This window comes from Echinops telfairi, unplaced genomic scaffold (genome assembly GCF_000313985.2).
Source record: "Echinops telfairi isolate 266 unplaced genomic scaffold, ASM31398v2 ScPeMD7_6;HRSCAF=24_0, whole genome shotgun sequence".
In the NCBI taxonomy this organism is placed as follows: domain Eukaryota; kingdom Metazoa; phylum Chordata; class Mammalia; order Afrosoricida; family Tenrecidae; genus Echinops; species Echinops telfairi.
In genome coordinates, this window is record NW_022103902.1 from 5,456,313 (window position 1) to 5,476,448 (window position 20,136).

The window sequence follows — 20,136 nt, forward strand, 5'->3', positions numbered from 1 at the left end:
CGTCCCTAATCCTGGAAAGTAAACTGCAATTCGGTCCACTGTGGTCCAGTGCACGTTAAATTCCTGATGCACCTCGGGCTCCATTATCCTCCTACTCTAATTGTCAGCATCTTATCAGACATAGTTTGCCCTTCTGAGACTAGAAGATAGTGATGTGTGTTTCAGTTTCTTCATGAGCCATTGCCATACGGTGATGCAGAACTAAAACTAGGGACAAATGAATACTGGATACTTGGCTTCACAACATCCTCGGGTTAACGCTTCATGCATTTCCTTTTAAGTATCTCATTAAATTAAGTGCAACTTTTACCATCTGACTTGTACATCTCTCTGAATAATGGTTATTTAATTGAAAAGTGCACCAACTTTGGTAGAGTTAATATTATTGGCAATCAAAGTAATAAACTGCAACTCAAATAGCAAGCACCAAGCTGTTTTTATTAAGAATTTGTGGACCACTTCAGATTCGCTAAGTACTTTGCTCTTCGGATTTTTGCTAGTGGCCTGCTAGAAGGCAGCATTTTAGCAAAGTGAGTTTGTGTGGCTCACCCCTGAAGCCGCTTGTGCAGGCGAGGTGTGCATGACCTTTCATACCAGGGCGTATAAGGTAAGAACTGCTAAGGCCACTTGGGGACCGACTACTCTTTTCCCTTTTTCTCTTCCAGATAACCCCGTCAACTGTAAAAAAATCAATATGAGGGTTTCATTTCTATCTTTAGCTAACTTGTCACCATTTTACATGGATATCAGAAATTTCTAACAAAGGTATGGCCCACACTTTTTCATAGATACCTAAAGATATATAGCCCTATGTTTACCATCTCAAAAAAATAACACCATCAGCAATCTTTATGATTCACACATTTCTGCCAACCATGTGCTTACCAATTAAACTATATGCCACACATTTTGCTTAAAAGACTCACTGATCCACCAACCTAAGCAATACAGTATTAACACTGTATACAGAAAATTATTTGCACTGGCAATTTAAACAGTTGCAGGAGAAAAAAGACAGAAACAACATTTTGTTTTTAAATATTTGTATGGCTACTTAGCCGACATACACAGCTCATGCCACTGATAAAGAAGCACCATCTTTTTAATCGACTTCAACCACCACCAGGAGCACTTCAGTGTTGTGTTCCTTTCTCATTGTGATATATTAGGCTCGCTGCAGAATAAGGCAGGCAATCCTCTGCTGCACTGACCCACATGACTTCTCACTGGACGGTCTTTATGGCTAGAGAATGGATGGCTCTGACCACTTGCATGTATGAGGGGCATTAACTGAGCATGCCAAGCAAAAGTCCTTAGTTGGTTAAATCCACTCCATGCCTGGCTATTTAACAGAGACTAGATTTTTAGGGAACTAGAAGTCATCCATGATTTCGTTTTGTTTTCATTCCTCTACTGTTTTCTCCAAAATTCTCTTGGGACTGCAGACACTAGAATATTACTGCTTGCACCCCTAAAGCGTCTCCCACGTATCTGAGTAAAAGAATTAATGAAAATTTAAAAGAGCTAAAGATAAAGGAAAGATACAAAGAATGGATAATGTGGCCATAAAGTTATTCAAAATTCATCACAAACATAATTTCCAAATTGGTTGCCTTTGTGAGGTACATGACTACCATGTATCTTATAGCCTAAGAGTAAGCATTAACGACATGCTTATTATTCTTATTAATTATTATAAAAAGTATTATTCTAGTTATGCCTTACCTAATACAATTGTATTTCAGGATGTTTTCTAGTGAAGAAAACAAAAATCCAAAGGAAACAATAAGAAGTGTAAATCTACAGTTAGGACAGGAGAGAGCTCCCCTGTAACACTGCACCTCAAGAAACAATGCTGTATTAAGCCGTTCTAAAATATTTTCTAATTAGTATCTCTTGATAGATAATACATATGTATCTTGCAAGAAAATCTATTCAGATGGAATTATATTTTCTAATCAACACTTACTCTAAAATCACATGTCCATGAAGTGGAGGGGTTGCCCCTGAAGAGATGGAAAAGATAGTGAGGTTGTGCTGGAAGGCCATTTAAAGCTCAGCCTTAATGACTTGCCCATGCATCGCCATAAATGTGTCTACTATTCTCCAGGAAGGGGGTACACACTGTTTGTACCTTCACTGAAATGTTCAGACTTTTGATGAGGTAAACACATTTAATGCTATTTCATGGAATCTAAGGAGGAGTGACGGCATCCTGGTCAACCAACTATTGGGTTGCTAAGCTCGTTGTTAACAATTCCAGCTCATCAGATGGTCCATGGAAAAGAGATGAGGCTTTCTGCTCCCCGTAAAGATGTACAGCCTTTGAAACTCACAGGGTAGATCTACTCTGTCCTATAGGGTCACGACGAGTTGGAATCAACTCAATGGCATGGAGTGGTTATTTTGGTTTGGTTTCATTTCATTTTGTTTTGGAAGGTTCGATGAGCTGAGTCTGCCCGGTAGATCACAAGTAGTATTGCTCTTCAAATCCCATACAGGTCCACGGGATTGCTTAACGTACACTATACATGCTGTGAAATAGGAAATCGTGTTATTTGAACATTGTGTGAACAGCGTACTAAAACCTTATGTGAGCCCACTTCGGGTTGTCCTTGTTGCCACTGCCGCCACTCACTACGGCTGAAGGAATGGGTGTTGGCAACTGGGAGGAGGATAGCAAATCATGCCCACCGCCCACTCAATGCTCCACCCACCCGAGCATATGTGAATTACCTAAAGTGGGTTTTGCTTTTATTTTTCAAGTATAAAATTGCCTTATTGTGTCCGGTAAATTTTACAGTCAGAAATATCGTCACTTTGAAGCTACCCAAGTCTATTTCATAGTACGTTGACATGCAGTCTGGACATGGCCCCTTAACTAGTTTCCCCTCCTGATCTTTAAGCAGTGATAACTTTCGTCTGATTATATCTGTGCAGACACATGGGGGTACCTGAAAAAAAACCAAACAGGAATTGCGTTGGGTGGAGCTGAGCTTTTGTAGTATACATTTTTCCTGCTAGACGAGCATCCAGGATCTTCCTCTGAGCTAGTGCACCCAGTGGTGTTGCCTGGGAAGGTTCTCTCTGGTCATGGTGAATTTTTTTGTAAAAGTCGTTTCGTTTGAACCTTGGTTTTTGTGGTGGCCAAATTAAGAGAATAGCATGTGGTTGTGAAATTTTCTTTCCTGCTGGGAGGGGGGAATGCCACAGAAACTGTGGTGATGTTGAACAGAATTTACAAGGACAGCGCAATGGGAATACTCAAGTGTACAAGTGGTTTCCTCATTTCAAAGAGGTGACATATCCATCGATGACAAGCCTCATTTCAGACACGCATCAACTTCCCAAATGGATCAAAATATCAATTTGGATTCTTTCCACCAGGTCAGACTGTTCATCAAGCTTTCTATTTAGAGGTTCTGAAAAGATTGCATTGCAGTGTGCGACAAAAAAGGCCTGATTTGTGGCAGATGGGGGACTGTTTTTGTCACCACGATTATGCACCTGCTCACGCAGCCATCTCAGTGCACCAGGTTTTGGGAAAAACCAGCATGCCTCTTTTGCTTCACACACCTTACCCACCTGACCTCGCTCGTGCAACTTCTTTTAGTTTCCACGAATGAAGAGGGATATGAAACGGCAGTGATTTGAAGAAGTAGAAGAGGTGGGAAAAAAAGAGAGGGAGGTGCTGTCAGCCATCCAAACAGATGCATTTGAAAAATGTTTCCAAGAATGGAATTGCAGATTTGACAAACGTATTAAGTATAATGGAGAGTATGTTGAAGGTGATAGGGTTGTTTTGTAAAAAAAAATTAAATACATAGCTGTGGGAGAAAAAATCGATTTGGGGGGGTGGTAACCTCTCATGTGGGAAGCTTCTATAAATTACTCTAGGTACCATAAATTTTCTAAAGAGAATTCTTGTCACCCCTTTCTCTCAGTAACTACTAATGTCTTGTACACCTTTAAGGAAAACACAGAAACTTTTATGAATCTTGTCAAAAATATACCTACCTACAAAGTAAATAAAAACATTTTCCAGTTTCTGGTTCCACTTCTTGCCTTGTTCTTTGTTGCTCCTAAGTAGCTTTTGTATATTAAGGTAAATTTTGCACGAAGCAATTGTACAGTTAAACGGGTTTTCATAAATACTATACGTTTGCAGCCACTCCTCAAACTCTGGTCAATATAGAGAATATTCTAATCACATGCAGTTACTATGAGCTACAATCCGCTAGACAACATCCGTCAACAGCAGCACCCCCCAAAGTTCCCCTGATCCCCGTTAAGTCCAGACCTCCATTTCTCTTCTCTTCTACAGACATGACCCTGTGTGTGGCCACACACCGTACTTTGACCTATTCTTGAACTTTATGTGTCTGGCTTCTTTCCATGTTTTGGCGCTCATCATGTTGTTACATGTATTCATGATTTCCTTTCTTTTTATTTCCTTTTATCTTTCTCGTTGCTGAGTCGTGTTCTGTGTCAAGAATATTTCAAGAATTTTAGCCAATACATCATTTTAACCAATTCAGGTTCATGTTAATGGTCATTCAGTTGTCCCAGTTTGGGCTATTATGAGTGATGTGGCTAATTAATATACCTAAATAAATAATGACATTATTTTAAAAGGGTTTTGTGGACAGCTTATGTAAATACTTAGGAATTGAGCTGCTAAGGCATGGGTTAGATATTGGTTTGTGACAAATTTTCAAGCCCCTTTCCAGCTGAGTGAAAATACTGTGGCTCTTCGGGGTTCCCTGTACTGACATCACCCCTCAGACATCTCCTCCTGGCACTACACCTGGCTATGCATAGGCCTTGTCTCACTCAGAGCTGTTCTTTTGCAGATCACAGTCTTTTACTACTTGTTGTCCAGTGACTGAAGATATGTGTTTTATCCCCCTCCCCGCCCCCAGGTCTTGTTTAGATGCTTATGGCAAGAGGGCTAGCCCAGTACCAGTTACTGCGTCGTGACTGCACATGCTGAAAGGGGTGTGACGTGCTCCATATGAGATTATGCACTGGCCTCTTTTTCCTTGCACTTCTGTCCATTTTTGCTGTATGCGATGATTAGCGCATACACTTGTGCAATTGTTATGATTTCCTGATGTATTAAACCTTTTATCTTGTTATGTATCTTATTATCTGTGCTCATGTCTTTTCTGGAATTTGACCCAGTCTGGTATTGACATAGCCGCACCACGTTTCATATGCTTACTGTTTCTATGTATATCCTTTCCATCCTTGTATTTTCAGCTGTTTCTTTATACTTAAAGTGCATCTCTTTGTAGAGTAGAGGTCAGCAAAGTATGACCCCTGGATTACTGTTTGATTTTTAAATAAAGTTTTATTGGAACACAGCATGTCTATTTGTTTACACGTTGTTTATGCTGTTTTCACACTACAGTGACAGAGCTGGATACTGAAAACAAGAAACATGGGCAGCAAGCCCACAATATTTACTATCTAGTACTTTAAGAAGTGCTTGCCATCCACTTAAAGAAACAGAGTTGCCAACCTAATACAACTTGACAATCGTTGTCTCCAAATTGGAGAATTTAACTCATTACATTTGAACATAATTGATAAAGGCTGCAGTTAAGACAACCACCTCTCTGTTTGGTATCTCTTCTGCCTTCTTGTTGATTATGTGCTTTAATATTAAATTTTATTTTTTCTATTTGTGTGACTGTACCTTATTGTATTTGTTGCTCTAGAAATTACAATAAAAATTACTTAATTATAACCATCTTTTCATTTACAATCTAAAATCCTTGGGCATTACATTTTCATTCAACTTTCCCCATTCTTGTTGCTATTGTTATCATACCTCTGAAATGTATATATATTTAAATCTCATGGGACAATGTATGCGTATGTAAATATATGGAACCCTGGTGGCATTGTCAAATAATCTTTGGTCTGGAGTTCAAACCCACCTGCTGCTCTGCTGGAGAAAAATGAGACTCCCTGCTTCTGTAATCCTTTACAGCCTCAGAAACCCCGGACAGGGCTGCTCTAAGTCCCAGGTGACTCAGTGGCAGAGGATGCGCGCACACACACACACATTTGTATTAACCCTCTGGTTGTTCTTTAAGGACATTTTAAGACAGCATTTGCTATATCTCCATTCTTATGCCAGCCCTATTTCCACCATATTTTGTAGAAATGAATTTCTATTTGGTGTCATTTCCCTCCAATTTAGAAACTTCCTTTAGTGTTTCCTATAATGTAGATTGGCGGGGGATGAATTCACTTGTCTTCTTTCATTCATTTAAATGTCTTTATGTTGCCTTGAATTGAAGAATAAATTCACTAGACATACATTTCTGGATCGCAAGAGGCTTTTGTAGTTGTTTTCTCCCCGATATTCTAAAGACATAGATGGTCTCTGCATGTTTTGATCAGCTATCATTCTTCCTCCTCATTATTTGTCTGACTATTCGCACTTCTCTCTCTTTACATGAGCTTTTAATCAGCTTAGCTTTGAAGTGCCCAGTGGCGCTTTTCTTCTTACCCTTCCTCTAGGGCTCTCTGAGCAGTTTTGATGAGCAAGGTCAGGGATTTTATCAAGTCTTTGAAACATTGGTCACTGTTTCTTCAGCTGCATTATCTGCTCCGTCTTTGTCTTCCGTCTTCTCCAGTCACACCAGTTACGTGACTCGACATTATTCCAGAGTCCCAGAGAGCCAGCCCCATCCCCGCTTCTTCTATTTCCAACAGGCGTGGATCATATTTCTCTGTCCTTTTAATCACGCATACTTTCTACTGCCCCAATTTGATGTTGAGGCCAATTAATCAATTTGCTCATTTCAAATATTGTGCTTGTCAGTTGCAGAAAGTCCAGGCGGTCTGTTGTGGTTTATTGATTTGTTTGTTTGGGGTTTTTTTTCCTTATATATTTGCCTGCAGATATTCATCTATTCTGTTTTTATTATCATCCTTTCCTTTAAGTCATTGATTATATGTGTACAGGATGATTGAAAGTTCTTACCTGATGATTCCAACATCTATGCAAGGCAAGGGCGTCATCAGGACTCAATGTGACATTTTTCTATTCTCAATCTGGTAATATTTTATTTATTGGCTGGAATTGGTGGGTAATGTGTTTTAGAGACTCTGGGTTCTGTTATCTTCTTCAGAAGAAGGGGCCCCCACCCCCTCTGCCAGCTAGATTACAGGCTGATTACCTTGAATCTGCGATGATTCGTGTTCCACTGTGGTACGCCATGTTTCTCTTAGGTCGACTGCTCAGTCTCTATGCAGTCTTTCCTTGGCCTTTCTTGGTTGTAGTAGAAAAACTGGAGCTTGTCCCAGATCGCCAATCTTAACCCAAAAACCCAGCTTGGTGTCCTTGGATAATTCCAATTCCTAATGACCTCCTGTGATTACAGAGTAGAAAACCTGTGCGTTTTCTTGACTATAATCTTTATAGGAGCAAATCGCCAAGCATTTCTTCCTCAGTTGAGTGGGTTCAAACTAACAAACATTTGGTTAATAATCGAATGTGGTTAAAAATCGCTCCTCAGCATAGGCAACGTGCAGGCACAAGGGTGTTTGAATCCTTGGCAATCTCAACTCCTCTTTAGAAGTAGATGAATATAAATAATAAATAGGTACATTTTTTCAGAATTTTTCTCCATTATTCCCTTCAGGAAAAAAGCTCTTATATTTTTATTTTTCAATTACTTAATGCCTGATCTTTAAACTATGGGTATTTGTATATTCCAATTACTATAATTTTATTTTCTAATTTTATGCTACCCACAGAGAATGTGAGCATTTCACACATATGATATATGCCGAGATAACATGAGTTTCTTAACTAAGCCATTATGGATGCTGTACTTCTCATAATTAGATTAGAATAACTCCATAGTAAATTAATATCAATTATCCTTGACCATCATTGCAATTACTTCCGTTTTGAGTAAAATCGTTGTGCATACATATGATTCTATCAAGGTGCGTGTTTATGCATATAATTTGTGCAATGTTTTTTTAAGGGTTTGGAGTAAGATATCATTCATGTTTTATCATTGCAATGCAGTATTACTTTTATTTAACCTATCTGAAAAGAACTGTATACCAACTTCTTTTTTTTCCAACTTCATATTGTACAATGTTTATATCATAAAGAAGAATAGATTGTAATAAAGCCAGTTAGTTTCATTTAAAAAAATAGACAATTATAGACTATGCTCTGAGTAAACTAGAGCCCTTCCCTCAGTGAGCTTAGAGTGGACTCAAGGAGACTCATACTCTTAGCTACATCTTGAAGCTGCATGGGCACATAGCGGGGGATCTTGACTGAGATGCTGAAAGTAAACCATGAATCTTGCTGTATTGAGAGATTAAAAAGTGGAATACCTACTCAACCAGATGCCCAAGGAAACCAGACTTTAGGCATTTTATGCAGTGGAGATAGACCAAACCTAGCAAGAAGAAGAACAACAACAAAACAGCTGCAACTGGGGCACACACTAGCTCATTCCCTAACTTAATTGGCTTGGTCAGCTCCATATATACTGAGCAAAAGGAAAGGGGGAGTTACTTGGAGGAAAATAAAAAATAACATTGTGTAGAGCCTTTACCTGCATAAAGGCAGCATCTTTCTCCCGCCCCAACACACACACACACACACACACACAGAAATGGACTACATATGCAAATAGTGAAGAAAACACAATCAATCATCTAGAGAAAAATTAAATAAGAGAAAACCTACACATAATTTGGATAATGCACTAACATACAGGATATTAAGAGGAATATGAATAATAAGAGGAGCTCTCAAAAGATCCTGGACAAAATTCAGTATCATTTCATTCCATTTTTCCATGAACTTTTTGAAGTCTCATATTAAAAAAAAAAAAAAAAGTCAAAATACGTGGAAAGAACCAGAATTTCACCAAGCAATTAAAATCTAAGGTAAGATCAATATTCATTTTTTTCCTAACTGAAAAGGTAAGTATTCAGGGAGTGAATTCAACGTGATTTAAACAGGTTATTCATAGCCAAATCAGAAGGGAACAGGAAGATCAATTAGAAACAAAGAGCAAAACAAGTAAGTAACAACAGACCAAAGCATATTGGAGTGCGCAGGACCAAACAATAGGTAAGAAGGAAGAGTAAAGAAGACACACAAGAGTGTAAGCAAAACAGAGGACACAAGCAAAAGGTCTAATGTAAATGTAATTGAAATCCCAGAAGCCAATGATAACAAGAATTTTCATCACTAAAAAACAGATGAATAAATAATGATTCTTACCAATGGTATGTTAAATACAGCAGTGGGAATAACTAATCTATAATTATATGTAACATTCTGAATTAATCCTACAAATATATACATTTAAAATATTTCAATGCACAAATAAATACTGGTGCTGTGATTCCTTCTATATATGAATTAGAAGAACAGGCGGAGTGATTCTGTTGGGTTCAGTATTTGGCAAGCCTTCAAGCAGCTGGAGAGTGAAGGAGAGAAGAGGAGGGGCTTCTCGATGTCTGAGCTGGGGGCACGGCTGGGGATGTGCTTCGTTTTCCGTTTTCTTCACGCCGTTTAACTGTATATGGGTATCATTCTTCAATTACACATTTTTACATGATTTATGTATTGATAGGAAGAATATACATCAAAAATCCTTTGGAGATCATCCCAGAGACATGTCCTACCTTTTTACAGTTCCGTTGATGAAGATTTAGTTAATCAAGGAACTTAATTCTTTGGTTCTTATTAGCAGCAAAGAGACCACACCTCAAATCATATTGTTTATTTGCCTGTCTTCCCCTTTTTTTGTACAAGAGAAAAATTATGTGATAAAATGATAAACATTCACTCTTGAACTTATTTACAATGTTATTGTGTTTACATGCTTAATATTTGTGTCTTATAAAATGTTATCAAATATTACAATACTTGAACATATGGGTAGAGATTAAAGTAACTCTTGTCCCCAAGAATAGGTTTAGAAGGCTATCATTTATGTTAAATTAAACATTTTATGATGTAAAAATTCATCTTCTGCTACCTATAAAGAATTCCCCAGTTTGCATGAGCTATATATTCCTTTATCGCACTTGGGCATATATACAGTAAACCCTCTCCCTAGTAAAATTATGACCCTCTGCAAATAAGATAAAGAATTACATGTGAAACATAGAAAGACTTTTAAAGGAAATGGGGTTTTATGCCTCTGTTGTTTCAATCAGGAGATGTTGGTGATACAACACAAAGTCCAAAGAACAGGATATGCTACTCTAGATGATGTGGCAAAATATTTCAGAGTGGTCTATCACTGTATCTCACACAATGATATTTAGCGAAGAGTAAAATTGCCCAGCCCAAAACGATGCATCATAGGCTAGGAATAAGACTCAAAGCAAACTCATTGTTTTTATTAGACTGGAACTTATAGGAACCCTAGGGAGAGAGTAGAAAAGTCCCTGGGGGTGCCAAGCTTGCATAGCTTTACAGGAGTAGTCTCATCTTTCTCCCAAAGAACAGCTTACCTTGAGTTGAGCAGCCCAACACAGTCACTACGAACTGTACTGCCACTGCTAACCACAAGGTCAGTATGAAATTCCCAGCCACTCTGTGGGAGAAAGATAAGGCTTTCTACTCCCTTAAATTATTTGCTGAGCAAGTGATCAGAGAAAGTGGATTATATGAAGAAGAATGCTTCGGAACCTGTGACGTGCAGAGGACACACCTTGCTGGCTGACAGTGAGGAGGACTGGAAGCCCGTGCAGATGGAGGTCAAGGATGGCAGCCTTGGGATGGGTGACAATTCGGCGTAAAGAAGGCCCAGATCCTCACAATTGGACCAATAGGAACATCGTGAGAAATGGAAGAAAGATGAAGTCTCGCTTGGGTCCACAGTCGATGCTCATGGAAGCCGGAGTCAATAAATCAAAAGGCAAGCATTGCGTAAATCTGCTGCACAAGACCTCTTTAGAGGATGCTACCTTGAGGATTAAGGTGCATGTGACCCAAGCCATGGTATTTACAATCACCTCATATGCAAGTTGGACGATGAGTAGGGAAGACCAAAGAAGAATTGTTGGGGTGCTGGCACCGAATATTCTAAGTACCATAGACTGCCAAAAGGACAAACCAGTCTATCTTGGGAAAAGTACACCCAAGGGCTCTGTGGAGGCAAGGATGGTGAGACTTTGTCTTCAATACTTTGGACAGTTGTCAGGAGAGACCAGTCCCTGGAGAAGGACATCCTGCTTGTCAAATCGAGGGACCTTGAAAAAGAGGACAGATGAGATGACTGACACCGTGGCGGCAGCCATGGGCTCAAGCATCGGGAACTGGTGAGGGTGGCCCAGGACGGAGCAGTGCTTCCTTTTGCTGCACACAGGTCGCTCTACCAAACAGCAACACTCCCTTGATTTCCAGCCTCAGACCCCCCAGGGGAGTTCTTTGCTGCCCTATGGGGCGCTCTAAGTCAGCCTCGGCTGGAGAGACGGAGCACCAGCCAAGTTTGGGTCAGTTCACTAGATGTTTCGGATACTGCGCTTGCACTTCTTGAAGGTTTGGGGCGCCCTGCATCAAGCGAGTCCGTTGGTGGCAGTTGTCAAATCGCGTGTGCTCCCTCCGTGTGTCACATTTTGATCGTCCTCACAGATTTCAACTATTGCATAATAATGTTTCACACTTAATATATGGCAATATAGGACCCACAACACCTTTGTGCCGTGGGAAACTAAAATAGTTTGTGACTTGATTCACTGAAATAATTACCTTTATTGCGCGAGTCTGAAACTGACCCTGCACTATCTCTGAGGTACAACTGCCTGCATGTTGTACAGTGTATGTGCGCGTGTTTTCCTCTTAGCGGTGTAATCGTCACTCTGCTACCAGGCTTAATATCTCTGGAACGTGTTCTGTTACCAATCAAGGCTCCCAGAAACGGAAATGGTTGCCCTAGTTGTTTGCTGGCAATACATGTAAAATATTTCATTTTCAAATACGTGTCAATTTGAATCTTAAAATTCTCAAAGATATGTATGCGTGTGCCAAGGTGCTTAGACGTATTTAATGGTTTTCTAGGAGTGCATCGAAACACGTGAACAAGGACCTCGGCAACCTGGAGGAAAACAAGAAGCTGGAAGAAAACAGTCACAAAACGGAAGCCTAAGAGAGACGTTATTACAGTCGTCCAGGTGGGTAATCTGTACGTGTGGCTTACTGAAGACATTTCCACCAGGGAGATGCAAAGCCTTCTTAGAAAGGAAAAGGAAATGTCTTGACATTGAGATACTTCACAGTTGCTGCTTTTGAAACAAGAGAAGATTTTCCCGGAGAAAATGTTGTGACTCAGAAGGGTGTTTTTAAAAGAAGTAGGATCTCATAAGTCACCCAATCTTCCAAAAAATAAGCCTTACCCTCAAATAATCGAAACCAATTTTGATATTTGAACATTCAGATAACATTTTGTATTCTGATGCCAAAAATTTTGCTGAGTGTAAAATATTGGGCTTTTATAAATTGACATTTGGTGAAAATATGAACAGCTTCTAACGCTTCAACACTTCTGAGAATAACAGATTTTTTTCATCTTAATCTAAGGATCTACTATAGAGATAAACATGAAATAAATGTGATTGAATTTATACACACATCTAAATCACTTTAAGTAAAAGATGAACAGACTTGCATAAATACATATGAATGCATATATGCTTTTGTAATTATATGTGTATGTGCATGTATATGCATAAATATATACATATATGTATGTATGGAGCCTTGGTGTTTCAGTGGCTAAGCTCGGAGCTGCTAACTGAAATTATTGCTTCAAACCCATTCCGTTGCTTCCGCAGGAGAAAAGACGTCTCCATCTGATTGTTGTTGTTATTTTTATGCGTCAGAATTGGCTCGATTCCAGTGAGTTTCGTTTCTCTGGGTCAACTTTGATGCATTGTGATCTTGTCGGACAGAGAAGAACTTCCTTCTGGGGCTTCCGAGACTGTCATTCTGACGGAAGCGGACGTCCACTTCTCTCTCTATCGGGATCTCCTGGGTTCAGACCGCTGACCTGTCCAGCTACAGTACAACACTTAAGCCAATTTCCCAGGGATATGTACTAAACCCTAGGAGGCACTTTTTCTGTTCTTTATAGTCACTAGGAGACAAAATCAACTCAGGGGCATATAACAACACCATATCTGTGTATATGTACACAGGTATATACATGTACATATGTGTGTATAGGTATGTCTGTACATAAGTGTATACACATACGTATGTGTGCATATGTATGTCTGTACGTAAGTATGTACACGTACATATGTGTGTGTATGTATGTCTGTACATAAGTGTATACACATACGTGTGTGTGTGTATATGTATGTCTATAGAATGCATCTTATCAATATTAGGTCTGGACTATAGTCATATATATATGCACGGTCTCAAGGAGATGGTATTGTTATTTGCAGTTTTTTTTTCTTTCGATTCCTGTTCCAGCCAACAAAGGAGCCATTTGGACAAATTATTATGGGTATCCTTGAGAATGATTGTTAATGCTTCTTATCTTGATATGGTAAAAATGCACAACGATCACAGTAAACCTTGGGTTCATTATAAATAAACCTTAAATCACAACTTCAGTAGGCCACCTGGGTTAATTCCATATTAAGAATGGGAAAGAACTATAATCAAAAGGACGCACTCAAAAAAGAGACCCATTGAAATAAGGTCTCCGTTCAAAATCCAAAGACCAGGCTCTCACGCTGACTCGGTGATAGGTGTAGAAACTGGAATCCCCCTGCCACCCTGCTTTCTGCTGGAGGCCAAGCGTGGGATGTTCTGAGCTGGTTTTCATTTGTTTGTTAGTTGTTGTAGAGTTCGCTCCCCAGCATTTTGTAAACATAGACTTTTTTTAACCTTGTATTCTTTGAAATTGGATAGAGTACGTCCTCAAAGGAAACTGAAGCTTGAAGACAAACCTTATAGAGTAGAGTGTGATTTGAAAGATAAGTGCATTTAACCTGAAGATAAATGAAACATTGCTGTAAAGTGCCTTGTAATCTTAGTATAAATGAAGCCGTTTTTTATCAAAAGAAAAACTGTCAATTATTTCTAATTTCTTTTTTATGTCTTCATTTTTTGTTAGAAAGGATGTAGCAATGCCTGGGAATAGTGGGAGACTCGGGGACAAGCGAGTTTTATAAAAAGTTTCCTATGGAAGGGATTCCTATCACATTTACTCAGGGGCGTATTACCCAATCAACAAGGTAAACATTGGCTTACTTGCCTAATTGAGCAATTGCTAGTGAACAATTTCACCACATGTCCATGCTTATTGGGGACTCTATCCTGTCAGGAATCATAAATTTGAAAAGAGACTTTAGTTCTGTAGAAAGCTGCTGTGGGGTTGGAAGACATGCAGATGCCAGCCATGCTCAGAAGCAGAATTTTTGATGTGGTGAAAAGAATATGAAATTGTTTGCTACAGATTAGTAAATAGGTATAATAACTCTGTGTTTGCCTGCAGATTGGGTAATCCGAATTGCTTTTTGCTCAAAGTCGCTGTTGATAGTAAAAACGGATTGCTGTGGACTTTTATCTAAATTATGTTTTTTTTTATTATTTCAGAGGGAAAAAACAAACCATATAGAGAATTGAAGCATGAACGTGGATTGTATTTAAGACACATACAAAGACACTGGCAGCAATTCATGGTTCAACTATTGAGCAGTTCATTCTACCAAGCTGTCACAGGAATTTAGAGAATGATCTCAAGTAAAACAATGAAGTGAAATGACAATAATGACAAATTTTGGCAGCCATGAAAATAGGTCATGTTGTGTTAGGTTGTTTTTGGTTGTTTGTTTTTTCTGTAAATGTCTGCACTGAGGATTTCTTTTGGTTTGCCTTTTATGTAAATTTTTTACGTAGCTATTTTTATACACTGTAAGCTTTGTTCTGGGAGTCGCTGTGGATCTGATGTATAATGGAATGTTTTTATTTCAATTGTTTCTATGAAGAATCTGAGCAGGTACATTTCTGATTCTGATTGCTATCAGCAATGCCCCAAACTTTAATACAAGCACCTCAAACCCAAAGGTGGCAGCTTGTGAGGATTGGGGGCGTCCACATTGTGCGTGTCAGAGCTCTGATGTCTATCACAAAGCAGGGGGAGGCAGAGAGTCAGATTAAAAAGCACCATACGAGTCTATTCTGTGTCCATGCCACCAGCTGACTTTCAGAAGTCAAATCACACAGGCATATAGACATACGTACAGAACAGTGTAACTCCCAAGCTGACACTTTGCCTATTCTGGGGAGAACAAACAAATAAACAAACAAACAATCCAGACATTGGGTAGTCCTTACCTTTAGAGACGACACTACTGGTAAATGTTTCTCAGTCAAAGGAGAAAGCAAACAACATGTGAACGAACGACAGTTTGAGAAAATCATGGATAATATTCCCACTTTCATGAATCACAGTGTCAACCGCTGTCATTTAAAATTGTTTTTAAATCCTTTGGGTTAGCCACTGCCTTAAAATTATTCCTAGTTTCTTTTTAAAAAGATATCAGTCAGAATTGGAGATTTTTAACAGTGGTCATTGTCAAAGCTGTGTTATTTTCCACAGAATATAGAATATCTATTTTTTTCCGTGCGTGTTTTTGTTAACTACGCTACAGATATTGAATGCACCTGGAGATAATTTAGTGTTTTTAACTGGTACATAATTTATCAAACAGTACATGAATGTGTCATAAGGAAGTGTCTATGTATCTTTAGTTACATTCAGATTTGTAACTTTATAAACATGTTTTTTGCTTGAGGAACTTTTTAAAGTGGTAGTGAAAATGGAAAGTTTTTAAAGTTGACTGGATATGGGACAAGAATTCCTTGTGATTAGACTTTTAAACTTTGCTCTTTCAAGCAGAGGTTTGTTTCTGGGAGAACACTGCACAGCCAGACTTGTCCCAGGACTTGCATAGCTTTATAGAGGGGAAAGTGAACGTCAGATTTCCGGCTATAGAACTGTGTTCTCTGAGAGGGAAAAGGAAAACTGGTGTTTGCTTTTTAGACCGATGAACTAGGAAAATAAGAAGGCAATGAAAATGGAATGAAGATTAAAATCAGAGGGTGGATAGGAATTGTATTTCACTACTTCTGCATTATTCAGAAACACATGTTATTGTACATTTGTAAACCATTTACTGTCTGGGCAGTAGTAACTGAGTTTAATAAAAGCTTCCTGTAGTACATTGGTATGGATTAAATATATGAAATATTCTATTAGACTCGATGCTGTATAAGATATTATGGGGGAAATGAAAATATGTTATTTTGCCTCTAAACTTTGATTTATTGATGTTTCATTTGGCAGGGAAAAATTGAATCTTGGTCAACATTTAAACCAAAGTAAAGGGGGAAAAACCAAAGTTAATTGTTTTGCATGGCAAAGCCATTCTGTTATCTCTGTAAATACTGTGATTTCTCTCTTTTTTTCTTCATTTTTTTTTTCTTTAGAATTTTGTTAAAGAAAATCTAAAATTTAGAAACACCTACTCTCCACAGTAAACCCTGAGCACTACAATGAAATCACTTCCACATAAATTGTTTTTCCTTTTTTGTTTGGTATGGGAGATCAAAGCTTCAAAGTCTAACTTCTAAGATATATTTTCAGAAAGAAGCAACGTGACAAGGGAGAGAGTTATGCTACAATTATTTCTTGGCTTCTAACTCCAAATACAGCAGTCAGAACCCAGCGTTCAGAACGGCAGAGGCGGAGAGCCGTGGACGAAAAGCAGGAGGTTGGCTGAGGAAACGGGCAGCATTATTACTATGGAATTGATGCCTGGTTCAAGGGCAAGGCGCCTTTGCCGTATGCACAGCAGTGTGGGGAAGAAGATAACTCACGCTCCTCAACTCTCGAGGTTTCCTCTTGCCAATTTCACTCTCTGACAAAAAGAAACAGGCTTTGCCACTTCAAGTTTCACTCCGTATCTGTGATTACAGGAATTGTATGTGGAAATGGATTAACATACCCACCTATGCCTAAAAGATAATAAAACTGAAACATCTCTTCACGTACCTCTCACAGCTGTCTGCCTCTTGTCTAAGCTGGGAAGTCCCTGAGTGAAAACAAATGACTATCTTTATACAGTGCTATTTCATCTCCATGTCTTAGGAATAGGAACAAACCAAATCTCCACACCTACCTACTATGCCAAGGGAGCACCCTGGGTTCATCCTGACGTGCATCAGGTAGTATGATGCATCCGTACTTATTGTGGATGACCTGGGTGGCCGTCCTGTGAACTCCACGAAGGGACATTTCCTAGGGTTTCAACCTCTCATCAATACACCTTTTCAAATGACTTAGCATTTGAAATTGAGTAAAATTAGGAAATATTAGTTGATGGATGAATCCTTTAAAGATGGATTGTTCCATCTATAAAAGGAACTTCCAAGAAGTTCCATCATAAGAGAGATCACATTGTGCAATTTCCCAACTCTCTTTGGATTAAATTTATTAGACGGTATAGTGTTTCATAAAGTTCTGGTTAGGATACCTGTTCCGCTCTAGAATGTTAGCAGCAACCTCCAAGATTTAAGCCCAGCTGTTGCGCCAAGTGAGAATGATGAGGCCATCTGCTCCCACAAAGAGGTGGAACCCCTGGGCAGGGTGGCTGTTCATTGAGATCTACTCCATGAAAGTATTTTGGTTTTTGTTTAGTTTTGTTTTGATATTGTATTATACGTGTTCTTTCGACACATATATTGCTGTCATGTATGAAGTGCCTATTATGAGACAGGCAGTGTACTGGAGTTTAAACTACATTTTATTAAAGCGTTTCAATTTCCTGATGCAGGTGTTGCCATTCCCATTGGATCGATTAAGAAATGCATACAACTTTGTCTACTAACAAAGGAGGTGGTTGACCCAGAGCTCCCACTGAAGACACCAGGTTCAGGGAGCTCAATCCTCTGTTGTTTATCCTCCCCATTCTAAGATTGTACATCTGCCTCTGCTTGGGGCAGGAACCCAAATGATAGATTAATACTGAATCATGTGCATGCCCTCCTGGTATGAATTGGCATTCATATTCAAAATATTGTGAAAATAAAATAAATGTGTGCTAAGTGCCTGGAAAAAGATAAATTCATAATTGCTAGGGTTTTGAAAAATCATTACCCCATGTCTAAAGAACCAATTGTAAGTAACTGTACGATTTTAAAAGTCAGTGTAGTAGATTTGGTTTCACAGGGATCAGATAAGAAAACCTTTCTAGTGATGTACTATTTTCAGTTTTCTTAATCAGTTTGGGCTATGTCATAGTTGGTGTACCTACCTATATAGGATAGGCACGGGAGGCATGCCCGAGGAGAGAGCAGTGGGACCAATGGTCCTGGGAGGTGAGGGCGGTGGGTCAAGGGGGTGTGTAGCAGGCTGCACCATGGACAGCGGAGCAACTGGGGTGTTGTAGTCCATAACAAGGAGGAGATAGGGATCCAGTGTGTGTGGGGGGGTGTCGTAGCAACAGCAAACTAGCTAAGAGGAGGTACCAATGGGCAGAAATAAGGGGAAAGTGACAGTGGGGCAGGAGGAAGGTTAAAGGAAACAGAAGAAGGACCTAGGAAGCAAAGCAATGGATAGAGGTGTAAACATAGTGGTGAAATACATTAATCCACAAAAATAGAGGTATTGGCCCATGTACATATGTTTATACAGCAATACACTGAGGTAGGAGATGGACGCTAGGCCTCTGCTCATACCCTCCTTCAACACAAAAACACTTTGTTCTAACAATTCGGCAGTCTGAGATGTTCACCCTCCCGACACAATTGCTGAAGACAAAACAGGTGCATAAGCAAGTGCTGAAGAAGGCGGATGGTGCCCGGCTATTAAAAGATATAGTATCTGGGGTCTTAAAGGCTTGAAGTTATACAAGCCGCCATTCAGCAAAGAAGCAGCAAGTCCACATGGAAGAAGCACACCGCTGGTGCGATCATGAGGAGTCATGGGGACCAGGTAAAAGGCATCAGCAGACACATAACAAACAAATACATTGTTGAGAACAAGGGTGGCTGGAGCGGAGATCCAAAGCACATCTGTAGACAGTGGAACAATCTCCCCACAGAGGGGCCACAGGGAAGGGATGAGTCACCTGGGTGCAGTAAAGCACTGATGAAACGCTGTTCCTCTGGTTCCTTGAGGCTTCCTCACCCCCCACTACCATGACCCCAGTGCGGCTTCTCAATTCAGACTAGACCAGAACATGGACACAGGTATAGAAAGGGATGGGAGCTCATGACACACAGATTCCAGGAACAGGAGTGGGAATAGTGATACCAGAAGGGGAGGGGGAGGGGAAGGAAGAAAGGGGGAACCGATCGCAATGATTGACACACAACCTAACACCCCTCTCCAGGAGGAAGAGCAACAGAAAACATGGGGGAAGGGACACAGCGGTCGGTATGAGAGATGAAAATAATAAAAATGTACAATCTATCGGGGGGTTATGGGGAGTAGGGGGAGAAAAAAAGAGCCAATACCAAGGGCTCAATAGAAAGCAAATATCTACAAAAGAATGAAGACAACATATGTACAAACATGCCTGATTCAATTGATGTATGGATGGTGATAAGAGTTGTACAAGTCCCCAATAAAGTGATTTTTTTTAAATCTTGGGGAAAAAAAGAAGAAAACCTTTCAAGTTAGGTATAGATTTTTATTATCTAACCTACTTGATAAATTTTTATTTTAAAATCCACTGTACTACAGGCATCTGAAACAAAAAATGAAAGGATTTTTTCTTGCCACCATCCTCATACATTCACTGTGTATTCACCATCCTCCGTGCAATTCAATCTCTTGTTTCCCTCAAATCTTATTTTTTCCTTACAAGTACTTCTCACACACACAAATATTCTTTGAGGATGAATGCATGGGCATGTGATTCCAAAATAATATTCCATTCTCAAGTTCTTGGACTTGTCCCCGTTTCTTAACCAGATCTGGGAAAAGGTTTTACCCTGTGATGACTCAGTAACGTACTGAGAGAAAGGATAATTCAATTATGTGAGTATGTGCATGCATGCCCATGCACGTGTGCACAGGAAGACAGAGGCATGGACATATGCCC

General features: G+C 39.5%; 1 protein-coding gene across 1 annotated transcript in view; it reads left to right on the forward strand.

Annotated features, from left to right (window-relative positions):
- ALCAM (activated leukocyte cell adhesion molecule) overlaps positions 1 to 17,080 on the forward strand; it is a 129,294-nt gene extending 112,214 nt beyond the window's left edge. Inside the window, exons 15-16 of the mRNA XM_004706381.2 lie at positions 12,071 to 12,183; positions 14,621 to 17,080. Of these exons, the coding sequence (XP_004706438.2) occupies positions 12,071 to 12,158 (88 nt within the window). The 3' untranslated portion in view covers positions 12,159 to 12,183; positions 14,621 to 17,080. The remainder of the gene's footprint in view (positions 1 to 12,070; positions 12,184 to 14,620) is intronic.
- The last annotated feature ends 3,056 nt before the right edge of the window (positions 17,081 to 20,136 follow it).